A 21,044-nucleotide genomic window follows, 5' to 3' on the forward strand; every position below is an offset into this window, starting at 1 on the left:
GTGGTAACACTTGATCATACAGAAGTCTTCCAAACTTCTGTTTGGAATAAAAAAAGATATGTTTTATACACATGGGGTTACTTCTTCACTCCCACTTTTCAAAGGCCACACAAATTTCTTTTGTAGCCAACCCTTACCTGGAAACTTATAGGGTAGTTGCAGTTTAGTTAAACTGATACAGTGAAAAACCATCATGGGGAGTCAATAAATAAAAAAAATATTGAAAGAGTGAATAAATGAATGGAGGGATGAATGGATTTATGAAATGTCTCAGGTCACTCCTTGGCTCCATTTCTACCCCTCTTGTTTGAGGCTGCTGGCTCAGCTCAACCTTTTAGTATTTCAGTACAAAACCCAGTGACTTTCAGCACAGGGAGCGGTTAACATATGGTTTGAGATTAAAGGGAGTTTCCATGATTGGAGAGAGTGTGCTGAAAACGGACTATGAAAACCTGGGTTCTGGTGCTCCGACTGGCTGGTGACCATGGGAAATGATTTATTTTTAAATTTTCTCTTCAATAAAACAATAATTTGGCTAAGTAATTTGTGTCCCACTTAGTTCTAGTATTCTGTGATTTATTTTGGTCACTTTCAGAAGTAGAATCCCAGATTAGCTGATTGTCATAATTCTTGGTCATAATTTTTATTTTAGCCTTATAATGAGAATGCTTCATTTATTCAGCTATATAGACAGTAGAGAAAGTTAAAGTTTCAAACATCCAAACCTACGTGCATAGTGTGCCTGATTATAAGAAAAACATGTCATTATAATATGATTATATAAAAATGGTATCTGCTTTACCCAAATAAAGAATAAAAAAAAATTAGAGGGAAAAATTGAATATTTATTTAATGGATCTGTTTGTAGACATAGATATATATTGAATGTAGTTAAGTAGCAAAAAATAGCTTACTGATATAATTATGTAGACATATTTTAATCATGTTATATAAAATATTCATTAATATAGTCATATCCTTTTTTCACTCTCAAAATTTGAAAGAAAACTTTCTTCAGACTTTTCACGTGTATGGTTAACAACATGTCTATCACTATAGCCATATTTTGAATCACAGATAACCATACTGTAAGTTATATCATCTTCCATCTATGTTGTTTGAAAAATAGCATTTTTTAAATCTGTGTATGATGCCGTCATTTGAAATATAGTCATCAAAAGCACCAGGACTCACACGTGTCTTGCTGTTGTCTGTTTTTAGGCTTTTCTAGATGGATAAATGTTACGTCCACAATGCAACTTCTGACTAGGCTTATATAAGTGATTTTTAAGAGAGTGACTAACAAGATATGTTTTATACACAAGGGGAAACTGAGGCTGAGGAATTCCTAAATCAAGGTCTGTCTGATCTCTGATTCTTGTTTACTTCATTAAAATATACTGGTATTTGTATAGAGATGACAAAAATTGCTTTAGCTTTTCCAGTGTCTTATACTCAGATATATAGCCTCAAATTTTCCATTCCACCAACTGTATTCTCAGGTAAATTGTGAGCATGATAACCAAATTTTGTGGTGTTTTGGCTGTGGATGCTTAATTTTTAGTGATGTACCTATTCTTCTGGTATTTTGGGACTTCCAGATCACATATGCAAAACTTTTTCCTCTGTCAGTAAAATAAAAACCAAATCAGTATCTTCAAGCCCACCAATTTCCCATGACTAGACATGATCAAACCTGATCATGATGAAAGATCAGCTCAAATGTATTTGTGCTGAATTATTAATGTATACATGTTTACACACGTATTTCTCACCTTTGACTAACTATATTTAATATATCTAGATATTCCATATCCAGTAATTCTGTGTCTGCAAATCCTTTGTCTGTTAAATATGGCTCTGGATTTAACAACTATATGATGATTTCAGTTAGTGGTATAAGAAAATATTATGCTGATCTCTATTGTGGTCAAGACAAATGTTAGAATTCTATCTGAAAGAGAAAAGTACAAATTTTAGTAATTACAAGTTATTTTCATCAATATAAATTTGCTTTGGAAAACATTTCAATGTGGGTAGCTACTATAATCTCAATGAGCACAGAACATTCTCTTACAGGACCTTTCCTGCCTTTTCAAAAAAATTTTTAAATAGAATTATGGGTTGATGTGATCCCTTCTTTTCCCCATTTCTTATTTTGAAGCCTAGACCTTATTGGGAGACAGGGCCTTAAAAGAGATCATTAAATTGAAATGAAGTCACTAGGATTAGCTTTAAGCCAATATGACCGGTGTCCTTATACAAAGGAGAAATTTGGACACAGACACAGATTTAGAGGGAAGATGATAGGAAGACACAAGGAGAGGATGGCCATCTACATGCCAAGGAGGAGACTTCGAACAGATACTTTTTTCACAGCTCTCGAAGGTATCAACCCTGCCAGCACCTTGATCTTGGACTTCTAGTCTCCAGAACTGTGAGCCAATAAATTTCTGTTGTTTAAGCCACCCAGTCTGTGGTACTTTTTTTACAGCAGCTTTAGGAAAGTAACACAGGACCATTTTGGAATGTTTGCTTATGTACATCCATGGAAATGGACTTTATTTCCTTTGCTAGAATGCAGATTTTATTTTAGTTTCATTATTATAACTGTGCAGAATATACAGCAGTTATGTTATGGATTTCTTTCTGCTACAAGTATGTTTTTCTACATATTTTCTCAATATTGCATTCTTTTTAAGTGCTTTAATATTTTAAATCTTCTATTAGATATTGTAAGGCTAGCTGTTAAAAAATAAGCTAAAAATGGTAAGAGAGGGCAAATTTAACAGGTTTATTTTATTCTGTTCATAAGAAATAATTAGTATTTCTACTATTTCCAGTGTATAAGTCTCATTTTTTAACATAGTAATTTTATAGTTTCAAAAGAAATCACATCTAACTTTCTGCAGAATGAATGGGGATTTATCTTTAAGATACTGTTATGAAAGTTGCTGTATTAGTGAAAATTACAAAATTGTTATCATTGTGCTAATTAGTAACAGGCTTGATTCTCCCAAAGCATATTCTTTTGTCTGAAGGTAATGCTGAAGAGCTTCGAATATAAAAGGAGAGAGGAGAAATAAAAAAGAGAAGTTATCAGTCAGAAATAACATACCTTTGCTCAAGAATAGGAAATTGTGGAGCTTAGGAAAGTATAAAAAGTTATATAGCATTTATAACTTTTCAGAGGTGAACTACAAATGTATGGATTTTTCAAACCATGCTATTCACCTATATTTACCTTCCAATGAACTGTGGTTTGCATCACTGAAAATCAGATATTTAGGGTTTGCTTGAATCCTTCAGCTGGTTCTTTTTCTAAATATATCCATTAGAATTGGAACATTTTCTTCACAGACAGGCTTGGAAGTTTGGGGGGTGGTGTTGAACATGGATAGTTTGGTGGAAATTCTGGAAAAATAGAACAATTCTAAAATAATAGAAAATATCCCTTAAATAACTACCTGAAGATACTTGTTAACTAGTTGAAATGCTCTCAAAATTTACTTCTTTGTTCTTTCTTGTTTTTCAAGTGTTTGTTTGTAGTATTCCAAGGGATGGCATTATAAACAGAGTGCATTAGGACATTTTAGCCTATTTCAAATGGAAGCAGGTTTGAAAGCAGGGTAGCATGTATTTCCCAAGCTACAGGGTGCCTCCTTCTATGTAAGAAGCTAATAATATGATTAAGATAATTCCAGGATCACAGTCACAAAAATGTTTACCAAATATCTAAAGATTTTAAGGGTAATCTATATTTTCTTGGATTCTGTTTGTTTGGTGAGTTTTCCAAGTTTGGAAAAAAGAGGGATAATTTAATTGACTTTCCATCACACTGTGAATATAAGGGGTTCTTAAAATCCAAATGGGAACTAAATGAATCTTTTCATTGCATTGTAGTATATGCTCATCATATGTCTTAGGTATCTTAAACTGAGTCCTCTTTTGTATATTAAAAGTTGTTTTCAACTTTCCTTTGATAAATACCATGATTAAAAATTTGTGAAGGAGAATAAAAGTGGCATTGTTGCAAATAATAGTTGCATAGTTCAGAGCTGGATGATTTAATTGATCATAATACATTTATTTTAACCTCTTGAGTTAATGGAAGAATGGTGTAAATTGAGTTGAAATAAAGAAATGAAGATGTAGCTTCTAAAATGTTGACTGAGATTCTTTGCTTCTATTAAAAATTAGATTTTCAATTATTAATAGACTATTTTATCCAAAGAAATAATATATATGCATGATTTGGTTTTATCTGAAATTTGCTTTTTACAATTTGTAAGCCACCTTTGAAGTGACCTCTGTGATGCAGACAGCATGGTGTGGTAGATCACGTGAAAGAGTAACGTAGCTTAATGGGCACAGATCCTATTTTCCTTATATAAATAATATGTTCCTCAACAGATTCGATAGTATAAAGGTCATTAAAATGCATAATAGAGTATTTCTGTTCTACTTTGGAGGAGTTCCAATGTTTTACCATTAACCTGAGCCTCAGTTTCATCGATATAAAAGAGCTGTTATAAAGATTAAATGTTAGAAATATATAATATTTAGCTCAGAGACTATGGACGGAAATGATAAGCATTTTTATTATTATTAAGCAAATATTCATACATTTGTCCATTTATGTATGAATAAATGTACATATGAATTATGTAGCACTGTGGAGACTATTCTGAAAGATACAAGTGCATATTTAAAGCCATTATTGTCCCCAGGGGATTGATACATGTAGATATTAGAGCAAGTCAGGGTAGATCTGCCACTCAATTCATGGCATTTATCCTTTAATCCAACGGTGTACTCTATGACCCTCTTTGGCCTTTGGTATCCATAAAATAACTATATAATAAAAATGGAAAATGAAATTTAAATACAAATAATAAGGAAGGAAAAAATGGAAAACTATCTATAAAACAGCTGCTTGCATCGTGTCTTGCCTGTACACCATCCCTTTGAGAATCCAAACTGCAGCAGATACTTTCACTTCCATCTGTATTCAGCTTAATTCTTGCCGATGAACTTGCCAGTGAGGGCTACTTAGAGATAGTGGTTTTGGGGAACACTGATGATCAGAGACCAAATCCAGGCCACTAAGTCAGTTTGTAAAGGCCAGTAAGGAGCAGGAGAATGGAAATTACTTTCAGATATTACTAATCTGCGCCAGGTTTGCCTTGGGAGCCTAGCAATAGAAGGTTCTGTATCTTATTACTCATCACTTGAGTCACTTGTTCCCCTTGTTCTTTAATTAAGTTCTGTTACTTTAAAGAGCGCTTTTGGAATGGTTTCACTTAAGAGTAGGAAAAGATGATCTTCATTCAAATCTTTAACTTTTTTTTTTTCTTTTTTCTCCTTAGGGATGCAGATCTGTTCCTGTTAGACACAAGAAAGGCCCAAGCTTTAGATGTGGGCTGGCTTGTCTTTGATATTACTGTGACCAGCAATCACTGGGTAATTAATCCACAGAACAATTTGGGCTTACAGCTCTGTGCAGAAACAGGAGATGGTAAGCATTGAATTTCATATATTTTTTGTGGTCCTGGTTTTGATACATGGACAGTTATAGCTTTTTGTGCAATTAAGCCACTGTGTTTTATACTTACAATGTGCAACACAGCATGTCCCATAATATATTATAACATATTAACTAGTTAATTGATTTATGAACAAATCTATTCAACACACATTGATTGTCAGGCTCTACTGTGGGGATGGCAGAGTAAAGAAGTAGGTATGTTCCTGCTCTCAAGGAGTTTTTAGTCTAGCATTTGAAGACCTGTATGCAAACAAGTAAAACCACTGTTTTATAACAACAATAAAAGGAAGCTATATAAAGAGTGCTATGGGTCTATGTCTGGATTGTGTGGTGGTTACACAATTACACAATTTGTAAAAACTTCTAGAAGTGTATATTGAAAAAATGGGTATTACTGTATGTAAGGTATACCTTAACACCAGACTGAAAAATAACAAAAAAGTAGACATAAAAAATCATGTTAGGGAGACAAAGTACTTCCTAATATACAGAGGGAATGGAGGAGGGCATGGGTGAAACAGAGTCACAAAAAAACCAGAAGATAATATCAAGATAGGTCTTAATAAATTGTAGTATTTGATCAAAGACAATAGGTCTAACCTGTGGGAGGGATCTTTAGGAAATTTTCCTTTTTTTTTTTTTTCATAAGAAGATCCTGAAGTTATTCTTATGGTCATAAGTAGTTGTTGAGCAGCTATGTGCTGTGCACTTGACCAGATGCTAGAGATAAAAGGGGGGGGCATAAATGGGGGGTATATGTAGGGATGGCTTCATGAGGGTTACAGCTCATGCAATAATATTATTGCACGCGTGTGACTATACACTGAGGAGAGTCCAATGGACTTACGAGTGTGGACCAGTGAGTGACTGTGAGCCACAGTCTTAAAGATCAGGCTGATGTGATTAGGGGAAGAAGCTGGGGTCAGGCATTCCAGACACATGGAGCAGAATATACAAAGACCATGGTGAGGGGGGTCCTTGCACATTCAGTCAGGAGGCTGGGGGAGCCCAGAACATTTTATTCAGTGCCTTATTATCTTTTGGGTCACTTAAGGAGTCTAAAATTTTTAAATTCAAATCTGGGCTTCCAGGTCATCTAAAATTATGTTTGTCATGATAGGAGGATAGAATACAAGGTAGTCAATGATTTGTTAGCTAGATTTGTACTGTTTAAATATTTAGAAGTATACCAAGTGGACCTACACTGTGTTCTTGTCCCATACTCTGCAAATGCCAGGGCCAGGCCTACTGATGGTGGTTTTTAAAGGAATGATTAATTAGAGAATGTGCCCTATTTAAATTTTACCACCATTAGCATTCTTCAGGATCAGACAATAGACACATTAGTCCTAGAGTCTGTCCCATCACTCCTCCTTGCCGTATTATATTAAAGCTTTGCTTAATAAACTATAGAGTTAAAAAAAAATTGGGTCTGTCTTGGGTCTCTTTCAAGGGGTTCATTACTGTAAGCAACAGGATTTTGTGGTGGCATTGTCGTACCTATAACCAGATTCATAGCCTAAGAATAATAGCATAACCAATGTTGTTATCCCAAGGATTATATATATGAAATGAGGCTGACAGACACAAATTAAATATACTCCAGTGTTAGTCTAATGAAGTTTTCATGTGCCTCAGATCTTGATCTAGAAAAAGAAGGTTTTCACTAAATGTGTCATAGACAAGTCTCAGAAATTGCCGTACCCAAGCCAGCCTTTTCCATAGGTTTTAATGACAATGCTGACTTTAAAATTTTTCTATACACAATTCAAATATTTTGAATTATAGGTTGTTTTCCAATTATGACTTTGAGATTATCATTAAGGATTTTCAGAGTTCAAGCGTTGTAAATATAAACCTAGAAAAGCACATATTTAAATAATCTCCTAAGAATTCTTACAATGTTAAACTACTGTACATTTATGGTCAGAAATGTGACTGGGAAATTGGCACTGTGGGGGTGAGCCAATTGTTTCTTCCTTGGTATGTGGTCCAAACAAGAAAAATTAAATTAGTGGTATGTGCTTTTCCCCAGTCTTCTCCTTAGGGATATGGCTGAAATGTCTAACTAAATAACTCAAGAGATCTGTGAAATATGATCAGCCTGTTTCCTTTTAATTCCCCCCAACCTCCACCATCCCATGTGAAAATTCATAAATTTCTCTCTTGTATTGATTCTTCACTTGTATTAGTTCTGTTCCCTTTATTATTTATATAATTTAGCATCTATGTTGCTTTCAAGGTATCCTGTTCTAAGAACTACTTTATATTTTGAGTTTTTCTTTTCTCCTTGATTTTTTTCTCTTATATTTTAGGAATAGGTAATTTAAATTGTTGTTATTTACAGGATTTTCTTTTTGAGCCTAAAAGAAACTAACATTTCACTTTTTTGGTAAGGTTTCTAAAGTCTTTATTTAAGTGTTAGGTTTGAGATACACAGACTTTTGGTGCTTTTCTTCGTATATTTAATATTGTCGAATGTGAAAATATTAAAATGGTTGTGTTAGGTAAGCTGGGGTTTGCGTTTTAAACACTTAAAACACAATCTAACCAGAGGTAGAGCGTATATGGCCTTGAGAAAACACATGACCCTCCCAGTACCTTAGATTCATTAACTGCAACCTCATGGAGAATGTACATGTGGCATCTCTCTATAAATATGGATAACCAGATGCTTCAGCTTATTGTTGCTTCATTCATTACTACTGCTAATGTTCTCATGATAGCATAATATTGCTTCAAACAGAACAGTCAGGCCATCTTTTCTTTGCAGTAATAGATTCTGAGTATGTTTACTTCTCAGCAAAAGTAATTGGAAGTCATGAAAGGATTATACTTAGGAAAGTCTGCTTTCAAGTTCATTTGTTGATTATGCATTTCTTCATTTGTTTGACATAAAATTATTGAGTAACTATACATGTAAGACATCATGTTAAAGGGGACTATAGCCAGGGAGACAGACATATGTAGCTAATTTTAGAAAAAATAAAGTGTCCTAAATGCTAAAATGAGTGATATAATCAAGACACGAAAGGAAAACAGAAGAGAGATGGTTAAATCCAAATGGGACAGAGCCAGCAGGGCCATAGAGCTTTTAAGCTAAGTTGGCTGAGTAAGATTCCAATAAACAGACGGAGAGGAAGGTAGTTGTGGGGGCATATGGAGTAGTGGTGAGAAGAGCGGGAGAGAGCTCATTCCCGGGTGAGGAAACAATGCACAGGATGGCAACATGGCATGGTATGTTCTGGAAAAAGTCAGTAGTCCAGAGTTGGCTAGGATAACATTCATGTATAAAATATGAGTGCAGATGCTAGTAGGAAAGTGGTTTGAAACAAATCATGGGCAGAACATGAAATCTCATTTGTGTATAATGTATTCTTGTAGCTTGACCACACCTCATAAAAGAACTAGACTTGCTACCTGAATCAATCACAGTAACACCATTGTGATTACCTGTTTAAGCAAATATCAGCTTCATGAGGTCATGGGATGCATATTTCTTATTCACCAAGTTGTACCCTTGGTGCTTGGTATAAAGCAGGTTGTAGGTATTAAAAGCATGTCTTGAGATCATTGAATGAGTTTGTGATTTAAACAGCTCTTATAGACCACCTGTCACAGAGCGTGTCACTCTTGTGAAGACATTCCAAACCATAAATTTTGGGTGATTATTAACCAAACCACTTTGGTGTAACACAGGTGCAGAATTTTGTACCACAAACCACAGAATGGTAGTTAAGTTTCAGGCATAAGGTGAGGAGAAAGTCAGGGATGTATATTATTAAATTTTGTTTATCCTGCTTCTGCAAGGAAAAAATAGCACAGAGACCTAAATATATTTTGGAAATCGAAAGTAGTATTTCCCAGAGGACCTGTGGAAAATATGTCAGCTTATGAAATGTCCTTTTTAGAAATTTGACAAATGCACCGCCATGGATTTGGCAGGAGAGTTTAAGGATGTTGTGTTGACTTTTTTCATGCAGAATAGATAATTCTCTGAGCTCTGTGTGCTTGTTTTTAGCAAAATAAAGCAAACATAGAAGTAAGAATATAAAACAAAAACATTACTGCTTCTTCGTGGCCAAATCTAGCGATTCCAGACAAGTGGTAGTATACAATTCTGCAAAATCAGTTTCAAAGTTCCCAGGCCCTTTCTCCGGGTGGATAATAAACCTCTGTGACAAGGTGGGTGCTCTTTTTGTAAAAGCAAATGGGTAGGCTTAGTTTGACTTTCAATTTATTGTAAGATTTTCAGTTCCTAAATTATAAAGATACATTTATTATCTGACTGATTAGGTCTTAATTAAGAATGTTAGCAAATCTGTCGTCATCATTATTCTTTATACACATGTGCACACAGAGTTTATTCTACAGATAGCAATTTAATCCAGCTTTTAAGATTTGGGGTTTCCTCATCAAACACTATAATTTTCCACAGTTTGATGCTTTATATAGTTTAAACTTTCCAAGTAAATTAATTCTTTCTTCAAATTTGGGTTTACAGAATAATTCAGATATGGAAAAACACGGAGTCTTTTTGGATTCATTAGAATGTCTTTTTAAAAACCCTATGTTTTCAGACATTTTAGGTTTGGCAATCATCAGAATGAATTTTGCCAATGACTTTTTTTTCCCTTTCTATTCAGACCCACTTATATGTCAAGGAAAATTCAATCCGTATGTTTCTGATTCATTTGTATTCAAGTCATCAAAATGTTGTTTTGTCGAAGTATTGTTTAATGTCCAAGAAACATTATAAGGCTCCTTTTTAAATAAGACTATAGTATCCATTTTTCTTCAAATGAACTTGCGGCATAATTTTCAAGTATATCAAGGTAAAAATTCAGATTTTAAAGTCAGAGATTTCAAAGTTTCACTAAATTTTATCAAGAAAACAGATATCAGAGGTATCCAACTATCAAATTAAATTCCAATATAATGAATGCTTAAGTATACTATAAAGAAATTTTCTGTACTTCTTGGTACAGATAACTTAGAATTGAAAGTTTTGATGCTTAATTTAAATAAGAAGGCTAAATAAATAGAATAGTTAGCTCTATTCTGGAAATATAAATTCTAAAAAGAAATAATTGGGAAAACTAGATTCAAATCTTCACTCTGACACAATACTGTCTTTTTTATCCATGGCATCAATAAAATGAATGTAAGAGTGATTCCCAGGGGAGTGTGAGTCTGTAGGAGCTGATGCTACCTGGCACATGGTAGAACACAAATAAAGGTCCTTATGCTGAATTGGACTAGAGAATGTTTTCTTATTCTAGAGACTTTTCTCTTATTCCAGGTGGTGCTCTTTTAATTTAGAATCTTCCATTTTGTGGAGATTGTACAGATGATTTAAGGGAGTTTTAGATAAATTCACAGATAAATAGTCCACAAGGAAAGGTAAGATTATTGATATATCTTCTTAGACTTCGAGTTGGCAGTACAGTGTACAGGTAGCTATGGGTAGGCTTATGTCTATATGTCTTTATGACCACCACTAAAATAATTATTGGTAGGAAACTTCTAAATATATTCCAATCTAGGGTATAAATCCAATAGAAATGAACACTCAGAGATATGTGTCATAATCAGTTGATTACTTATATTAGTTAGGTATTCATAGATACCAGAGAATATCAAATTGTTAGTACTTAATACAGTAGTTTTCCTTGGTACCAATTATTCTTAGAGAAAAATAACATTTATTTTGGGGATAACTAATTTCATCAATGAATATAAGGGAAGCAAGCTTCCAGTCACTTGATGGAGTTACATATACAGGGATAATTGATTAAAGGTGGCCTGCATTTTCATCAGAAACATTCAACCCAGCAATGCCTCAGTATAAATTACTAAGATTTACTTAGTAAATCTACTAGCAAGTCTTATGTGTCAAGATAGCTGCTTACAGAACTTGTAGAATTAAAAGATCAATTCTAATGTTCATAGAAAACATGGCTAAAGAAGTACTGATAGTTCTTACTTAAGAATGGGGCCCAGTAGTTCCTAATATATGTTGTACTGATATTTATAGCATATTACATAAATCTTCCACCATATAAATGACATTTCCTATAAACTAATCCAAAAATTGGAGCTACCTTATGAATTCATTTGGAAGAACATCAGAGAAGACCTCCTTGAAAGTGAAGGAAACAAACCATTTAATTCCTGCTTCCTTCTCATTTTGTGACCCATGCTGGTCCGCAGCTCTGTCTCCCAGGCATTATAAAGGGGTAAGGTTATAGCTTTTGTTCTGCTTGTTGATATATTAGAGTTTCCTGTATTCCATTTCTAGAAATCATATAAAACAGAGCTTTTCTAAAAGCACCAACAATTCAATCATCTGTTATCTACACCAACATTACTGTGCAAACTTAAAAACTAAGTCTTTTGTTAACAGTACAATCAAATAGAAAGTGGGTATTTTTACTCAGAGTTTTGCCATGTTCTCTACTCTTTCAACTTGTGGGATTTTTTGGTTCGGTCCTAGAAATTGACAGCTGCTACATGTACATTAAAAACAAGGAATGGGATTTGTCATTTTTTTCTACAACTTTGAGGATTTTTTAAATTGTTATTGTTCTTTACCATGGGCAGAGTATTTAACATACTGATAAAACTGTTTTTCATAACTACAATATCCTGTATTATATCTTAAGTCTGCTACGTTAAGAAAATCAGACTTAGAAAAATTCCATCTTTTGAAATACAGAATATATGTTTCTATTAGATTTTCTAATATATAGTTTCTAGAACACATGAGGACTAATATATAAAGTTCTCATGTTATTATATATTAAATAAACATATAAGTTGCTAACTTGATATTCATTTACCTTTATTAAATGTGTTTGTGTGAGACAGAAGAGTTCTTAATGTAATATCTGCTTAAATTCCAGAAGTCCTGGAATCTGCTGTTTTCAGGTGGAAGTATCTGGTTAAATAAGTTGTGCTATCCTTAGGATCCCTAAGACAGTTGTTTTCACCCAAGGAAAAAGTCTTGAAATTAAGCTGCTATGTTGTCAGATGACTATTTATCCATGTTAAGGGTCAGATGGTCTATGTGGCTGGTTAATCTGAGTATCAGCTGACATAGTGCTAATAAATAGCAGAAGAAATTCAGAGATCAAGGGTGATATTTTTCTTTCTGTCCTGCTGTTTTGACTACAGTTTCTCATTATTATTTATCTAAGTTCAAAAAGTTGAATTATGTACACTTATCAGAGGATCTTTTAAACATTTTGAGATTTGACAATATTCTCTTCCCTTATCTAAACTTAATCTTACAAAGCAATTAAGTCATTTTTGATCATAAAACCATATGGCTCCCTTTTGCTGAATTTATGACAAAAATAATTGGTTTCAAATAAATAAATGAATGAGTCTCTACATCCAAGGAATTGCAAGAATCACATATCTTACTAAATATTCTGAAAGGAAAAAGAATATGTACTCCTATGATTTGTTTTAGGTAAATATTAGTAATAATGAAGTAGTTCTCTATGTACTGTTTAATGTTAGGGATAATTAGAACATACTTGTTTGGCTTTTGGATGAATATTTAAGAATAAATTAAGAGGATAGTTGAAGAATAGCTATCTTCAGATACTTAAATAAATAAAATGAGTAAGTAAAATTGAACTTTCCCTCCATAGTCCAGAAATTAAATCAGTGTATAAAAAGGGCAGATTTAAGGCACAAGAAAAAAATGTGCCAAATAGAAGGAAATTAATGGCTATGGAATTGTTTGTACTGTAAGGGAATGAGCTTCCTGTGACTGGAAGAACTCACCATTTGTTTGACCATGTTTCTAGAGATCATTATATTGCATGAGATAATTTCTTAGGCAATTGTAATTTATAAGCATATACTTGCACTTTAAGCATTGTACACCTATAAATGTTATATTCAGGGAGGGTACAGTGAATAGAAATATACCATCTTAAAGGAGCCTGATGTTAAGCAGTTACGTTCAAACCAAAACTGGAGATATTATATAAAATCAGAGATGGAGAAATTAGTAAAGGGAAGCAAGAACTGTTAGATATCCCTTGAACTTTCTTTTAGGGGAAGTGTGTATGCATGTGTGTGTATAGAGGGGGAATATCCAAGCATAAACACATTCTCAAGTAATCGTGTGAGGGATCAGATATAACTTCATAGTTGAAAATCATAATTACTAAGGTTTCTAGAGAGCTCTTATTATTAAGCTGGCATTTAGTAAGATTATATTTAAGTGTCATGATGAGGTTTTTAGTATCATAACAAAACATAAAACTTAATCTAAATTTCTCTAGAACATATGAGGGTGGCTTCTGTTTCTACCATGTTTCTATGAAATTTCAAAAACTTTAGAATATAAGTTAATCAATGGAAATGTATGAGTTTCTAAAAATCATTTTTTGATATGAATCAAGTCATGGAAAGACATTTAAAGCATGGTTAACAGAAACAAGTATGTTGGTCATTTTATGTGAGTGATTCACAGAAGTCTCCATTGAGAATTCCTGTATCTTTATGTAAAAATGACTAGATTTGTACTGAAAATAAATACGATGTAGATTTCCCTTGGGTTTAAAATCAGCATTTGTTAATTATCCAAATCCATGTAAGCTGTGACCTATGTGGTTTCTAACGCATGTAAATCTTCAAGTACATCAGAGAACATAAATTTTCCCTGTATGCTTTAGATTTTTGCTATTTTCCCACTGCATAAAAATGATCAAAATCATTAATATGCCTTCCGTGGCTAGAGTAACTAACTAAACATAAATATTGGGGCACTGTTAAATTTTTACTTTTTTCAACACAAAATTGTATTAATTCTATTGTTAGTTATATAAGATTTTCATAAACTATACCTTATGTAGTTTCAGTCACTCTACTTATCAAAGCCTATTTCTGTCTGTAAATATATCTGCTTTTTTAATATTCTAATTTTGGCAGTACTTTTTACCAAGATCAACTATTGCTCCATGCTAATATTTCATATTTTTTAGGTATTCATGATTAATCTAGGTTTTACTTCCTGGGTACATCTTTCATTCATTTTTTAAAAAGTATTCAAACCATGTATTTGCTGTGATGGTCAATTGTAATAATATTAATAATTAATGGATACTAACATATACTGAGAGTGTACTAAATAGCCAGACATTTTGCTGAGCTTTTTAAATGGAATATCTACTTTACCTTCACTATTATTTTCCCATTTGTACATGCAGAAACTTAGCTTTAGAAAGTTGAAGAATCTGTTCATGAATCTAAAAATGATTTACTTTCAGAGCCATCTCTTATATACTATGACTCTCAGAAATTATATTAATTTTGTACATATTTCAAAGTAAAGAGATAAATATATTTTTATAATTTCTAAATAAAACAATGCTATTGATATGATCGTTACAGGACAAAATTGCACTTCATGTTGGAGTTGTTGGAAATTACCTTTGGGTTTTATTTATTTTCTGTCTGGAATTGTTATATGGCCCACAAAAGGTAACAGCATTTTAACTATGTTTTTTATTTCTAAATTTAACTACCTCAATATTTCTTTTAGTCTGTTACCCAATTATAGTTAATTTGATAAATTTATAAATTGAAAAGAAGACAAAGTAACTTCTCCTCTGCCAGGGATTCACTTCAACATGTAATTAAATTTACCAAATTTAATTTCTTTTATTTTGAATTTGATAATGAACTTCCCCCTTCCTTTGTGCCCTATGTCACTCACGGATGTATTTTGAGAGGTTCTCTTTCCCTGTTTTGTCTCCTCTGGTTTACTCTCTCTTAATCCACAGTCCCCATCATGGAATCCTCATATCTACTTCCCTCACTGCCCTTTTTAAGTGTGAATTAGTGCTGAGGTGTGTAGTTTAAACTAGGATACAGCAAACTCACCCAATGCCAGTAAAGCATGCAGTTTCCAAAATTTCTTACTTTATGATTTTACAAAAAGCCAGTATGAAATAAATTCTCTCATCTCACCAAACCTCCCCCCCACACCCAGCATCAAAGTTCATAGTGAGTAGGATATTGTTCCAAACCTAAAAAGGTCTTGGACTCCTTGAATTGTGTTTTGAGGAGTGATACACTGGGGTAATTTTTTCCCCAAAAGATTGAAAGGAAAACTTGCTGACAATGAGACGCATTTTAAATTTGTCAGTGTGCTTGGCTTCTTCTCCCCATTATAAGCAGAGCTTAGTTGGGTGAACCATGACTGCTTGCTTTTCTAAAAAGCTCGCTTTGTTTGAACAAAGTGATTTGAATGTAATTTGCAGATCCCCTAGTTCTGTTGAAATGAAGAATCACAGTTCTAATTTCTTTTTATGTATCTGTATCTTTTTTGATATCTATATCATGTTTTTGCCAATGAAATGGGCTTCTCATAGACTAATCTAGTCTTGTAGAATGATATGTAGAGAGAAAATGATTTTCCTTTATAAATAGATGTTGATTATAGATTATATTCAGTAATGAATTGAAAAACTTGAATTTGCAGTTTTACCATGCCCATGATATATACAATGTTTTAAGCTAGGTTTAAAAGGCAACTTTCTTTGTTTTAATTTACAGTTTGCTTATATTTGAATGAGAGCCACATGGCAAACATAATTTGCTTATCCAATTTTTAGCATCACAACTCAAAAACATATATGAAAAAGAGTTTTGAAATCAATGATTTAAAGTAAGCAGAGACAAACAGGAGTTGGTCTTGCTTCATTATCTGGTAAAAGATGTATTTTACCAGATTTTAGATTTCCCTTAATGAAAAAGGATATGGAAGTGTTTGGCTACATCTGTATTTCTGCTTTTGATTTTCCCTAATTCAGAACAGTAACCATGGAGCATCAGTCTTGCCAAACAAATGCCAATGTCAGGCACATGTGCCAGTTTTTGTTTTTTATTATATTCCCTGTTCTAGACTAACTCTGGTTTAACTAACAATCTGAGGGATAAATGTTTTCATGGTAATATTGATTGAGAGCCATGAAGAATTTGAGATTCTCCATATTCTCATCACACACTAATCTTAACTCTGTCTTTCCCATTGTTGTTTCCATGTAAGTTTAACTTCTTGCTGGTACATATTTCTTAAAGATGTATTGCAAACTAACAGCAGTTCTGGTTTTGCATTGAGAGCAGAGAACACGACGGGAAGGAGAGAGAACCTTTGGTCCTATAAGGCACGAGCAGCCGCTGTAGTTCTGCGCTGCTCAGTTAAGCTTTAGCACACCTGGCACACGCTCACAGGGGACAGGGCGACACCACAGGAGGACCCAAGGCATCCAACAACCAAAGCCAAGAGCGTGTATTGCCAGAGGTGATCAGAATGTAAAATTAGAGGGAAAGCATTTCCATAGGGAAGCTACATAACCCGGCTCCTTAAAAATGCATACTAGTTTCTCTGTGGTGTGGCAAGTTTCCATTTGAGTGGAATAGAAACTGGGGAGACCACCTGTCCGATGATGGCTGCTGGCAAGGAGGGTTGAATCTTTCTCTTCCTACTTCACAAAACAAGCAGCTGTAACATTGTTCTTAACAATGTGTGTCTCACTGATAGGTTTATGAAACGGATGGTGTTCTTCCGGTCTTCTGAGCATGGAAAGCAGAGACCCAACACAAAAGCACCAGCCCTAACCAAGCCCTACCCAGGAGGAACCCTGTGGGTTTAGAGGAATAGCACACAACTGTAGGGTTGTAGGGCTGAGTTAATCTGACTCTTCTCTGAGCTTTACTTTATTCATTTAAAAAATGTAACCATTGCCTTGTTGTGAAGGGTAAAAAAGATGATGTATTAAATCAACTGGTGAAATATCTAGCTTCAACACATGGCGGCTGTAGCCTCTGTCTTAACTTCAGAAGTATTGAGTTTGCTAGCCTTCTCAATTCCCAGTTCCCCTGATCCTTTTGAGAGGCATCCTTCTTATTGCTTTTGGATACCAGCTACATGTATGTGTGGAGATATTCACATAATTTCTCCGTGAAGTAATGCAACTGATAGAAATATGAAAGTTCACTTATGCTGTGAGATCAGAGGCTGCTGCTGACCCAGGTGACCCAGAGGTAATCACTCGTGGAATCCAGCCACTATTTTGCAGGTAACGGCTCAGAAGGGTGCTTTTGCTCTGGGGTCCGCTATGACATCCCAGTGGTGTGAGATCTCACTAATAACTGGCTGGTTGCGGGGGCAGGGCAGGTGACATGCTTGCATACCCAGAGACATGAGAAGCTGATGAAGAGAAGTTCAGCTTTACTCAGAAGGATATTTTGTCATCCAACCTTCATAATGTGAAGGAAAGAATTAAGTCCCAAATGTCTTAACTCTATTTTCTTTTCTTTTTGGTAAAAATGGATACTTATCGTGGTATACACTGTAGGTATCTGAGTATCAGTTCTTCATCACGTATTTTGGAAAATACCTCTTAACGCTCTTCACACTTTCTCTTTTGAGGTGTCAAAATAATTTATTTCTGTTCTATTTTGGTGGTATGGACTAGTCTACAGATTCTGGAAGTAGCTTGTGATCATTTCACAGATTCATGTATCAAACTGAAAGGAAAGGTCAAACATTTAATGAACCACGCTTTTCTATATGATAAAAATTCACTTGAATAATATATCATATGAACTGATTTAAAAAATGACTGTTTCCTTTAGACATTCATAAATTTCCCAAGTAACTGCATTAAGTTCATTTCAAAGACCACTTTCCTCCACTATAGATAAAATGCTGAGGATGAAATTAAATTAATTTCATGGCTATCAAGCGAACTAAATGGAGTTTGAACTCTGAAAGCATTCTCTGTTGATACCTTAACACATAGAAATAATCTTAAAGACGTTTTGGTTGATTTCTGCTGAAACTCTGCTTCATTATAGTTTTATTTAAATCTTCTATACTATAAAGGTAAGAAGTGTGTGTGTGTGTGTGTGTGTGTTTAAAAATTTTTATTTTAAAAAGTCACATAGTAACTGGAAAAAGGCTAAAAATAATTCACCCTTCCCATGGTTTTGTGAAAAGAATGTTTCTGCTTTCTTAAAATAAATGAAGACTCTCTAAGGCTGACTTCTAACCAATCTTTTTGGGGCATGTGACAGTTGATGTCTGTACAGCTCATAGGGTCTCTGGGGAAAAGCGCTATAAATAAAGAGAAGAGCTATTAAAAGTAAGTGTTTATGTGAAGGTAAACTATGATTCTTAGTTTGAGAGTCTTATTTCCACCAGCTGAAAACGGGGCATGAGTAAAAAAGCATTTGTTGAGTTCATCATGCTGAGACCGGAAGCCTTCTCATTTCAGACCAGTGCCCCATGGAAGGAGACTCGTTTACCATCGCCTGAGTCCCACCCTCAGTGCAATAAAACACGGAACCTTCAGGACAGCTTCCACGCAAGACACAACCCTCTGGCCCTGCTTCCTTATAATTCTCGGCCTTTCCTTCCCCAGGCCTCCTTCCTGGACTTCTCAACTGTTTGCATTCCCCCCCGCCACAACTCCTTGAGTCATCATGTCAATGTTTCTGACTAAATATCCCACTTTCTTTCCTAATCCTCACCACTTTTTCAGACTCTAGGGTACTTACCCCCTGCAACATTTTTAGAAAGAATTTCAACTCTTTTAAAAAATCTCTTCTTCTTTAAACTCCTCTACCTGTCAGACACTCCAGCCACATACAAAAATAGAATTTCTTCTGCTGCCATGTTACCGGGAGCTGTAACCACATTTTTTGCCTGAAGATAACTCTCAACTCACAGGTCATGTGAGTGTGTCAGAATACGGTTCCCAGTGTACCTCAGTGGATTTCATACTGTGTGTCTTTCTACTTTATCATCAGCCACAAAATCCTATCCCTATTCACATATATTATTACACTTGTCCCTTCTTTTGTGTTTGACACTTTTTAATGATGAATATATAATTCCAAATATATACTATTTAACATAAAATAAAGTGGTCCTTTTAAATGTCAGTATGAAGAAAAGAGTACAAAGATGTAGCAAAGGAACTGCATGTAGAGCCTGTCTTGTTAAACAGAACCCCAGAAGGACTATGAGCAGTCAGTCAAAATTCTTACTACCGTGAACTCTAGAGTTCATTTTCTCAAATACCACTCAACTGTGATTTCCAGTATCATTGAAATAGCTTAAAATATCAGCTATTCCTTGTTTTTGTTTGAGATTATAAGGCAATGTAAACCATCTCAAAAGCAAGAAAGTTCCAAGCACAAATGTAAAATTCTGTTTGTGATACTTCAAATCCATGTGCTTATATTTGGCAATAGTTCTGCCCTTTTACTATAAAACTAGAAGCTATATAAATTTTTCATCAAAGTATAGTATCAAATTATAAGAGATGAAATTCTTAGCTAGATTACAGTAAGCTTAATTTAAAGGTACCCTGAGTTAAAATGTATATAGAATTTAAGTAGACAAAATTCTGTCTTCCTTACAGTCCTTAAGATCTGATATGAAAATGATTTAGTCTATATGCTGGGTAGAGAATTCTACACATTTTAAATCATCTGTTTCTAAAAATGGTAAAATTCCAGTATAATTTAGAGTCACAGAAACTATAATTTAAGAGCTGCAGAATCAAATTTAATCACATATTGAAAATAAGCAAAGATTAAGAGGGTATGTGAATGAGAAACAATGCACAGATTTGACTTTCATGAAATAGTCCATAAAGGATGCTGCAAGAGTCTTTGTTGAAATGAAGGGCAGGTAATTCATGCACTGGTTCCATCAACAGGTGTGTGGGGTTAAGCAGTCAATTACTGTGGGTTTAGAGGAGAAAGAAACCAAACTAGAATTTATGCTAACATCTTAGAGTGATATCAACATTTAGACTCTGATAAACCCTCAAATGAATGTTTTTCAAACTGTGTATTCAGGAGGAAAACTAAATGTTCATATTTGGAACCACTTATCCTTATAACAGGAACATGGCTCTGAAGAGCTGTTTTATGTCAGCATCTCCTTTAATAACCCTGTTTTTAAAGAAATAAACATTTTGAAAGTCACATTTTCCAAAAAGAATGGTCTGAAATTCAAAACCAGTGAGTTTGGGATGGATCTTTGGTTTGCCAGCCTACCTTCCCTATGAGTCAAAATTTGAAATAGTTAATTGCATCCTTAGGCAGATGTGAACACAATACCCTGGCCCCAAGTCAGAAGGGTCAGAGCATCAGGTCTGGAAGTCTTGAATCTCCAGCTTCATTACAGCCCGGTCTCACATATTTCCTTCTTGATTCTTGTGTGAACAGAATAATCATTTCTTTAGAAACTGTTCTAACCCCATCTTTATTCACTCTAGTTAATCAAACTGAGAAATAATATGCCCATAACCTTGCTGCTCAGATTGTTTTCTTCAGTCAGTAGACGTGCAATAATTTTGAGATGGAAACTAGATGGCTGTGGTATGACTAGTTCTAAAAGACTTTCACATGCAAAGATGTAAAGGGTGTTATTTTTTATAAATATGAAGGA

The 21,044-nt window shown here is 34.2% G+C and overlaps 1 protein-coding gene across 2 annotated transcripts in view; it reads left to right on the forward strand.

The window, feature by feature from the left end:
* Positions 1-21,044, forward strand: part of BMP5 (bone morphogenetic protein 5) — a 125,208-nt gene that overhangs the window by 82,406 nt on the left and 21,758 nt on the right. For both annotated transcript variants that reach the window (XM_037020826.2, XM_037020825.2), the window contains exon 3: positions 5,370-5,518. In XM_037020826.2, coding sequence (XP_036876721.1) covers positions 5,370-5,518 — 149 coding nt within the window. The remainder of the gene's footprint in view (positions 1-5,369; positions 5,519-21,044) is intronic.

The sequence above is a fragment of the Manis javanica genome, chromosome 16 (assembly GCF_040802235.1).
Source record: "Manis javanica isolate MJ-LG chromosome 16, MJ_LKY, whole genome shotgun sequence".
In the NCBI taxonomy this organism is placed as follows: Eukaryota; Metazoa; Chordata; class Mammalia; order Pholidota; family Manidae; genus Manis; species Manis javanica.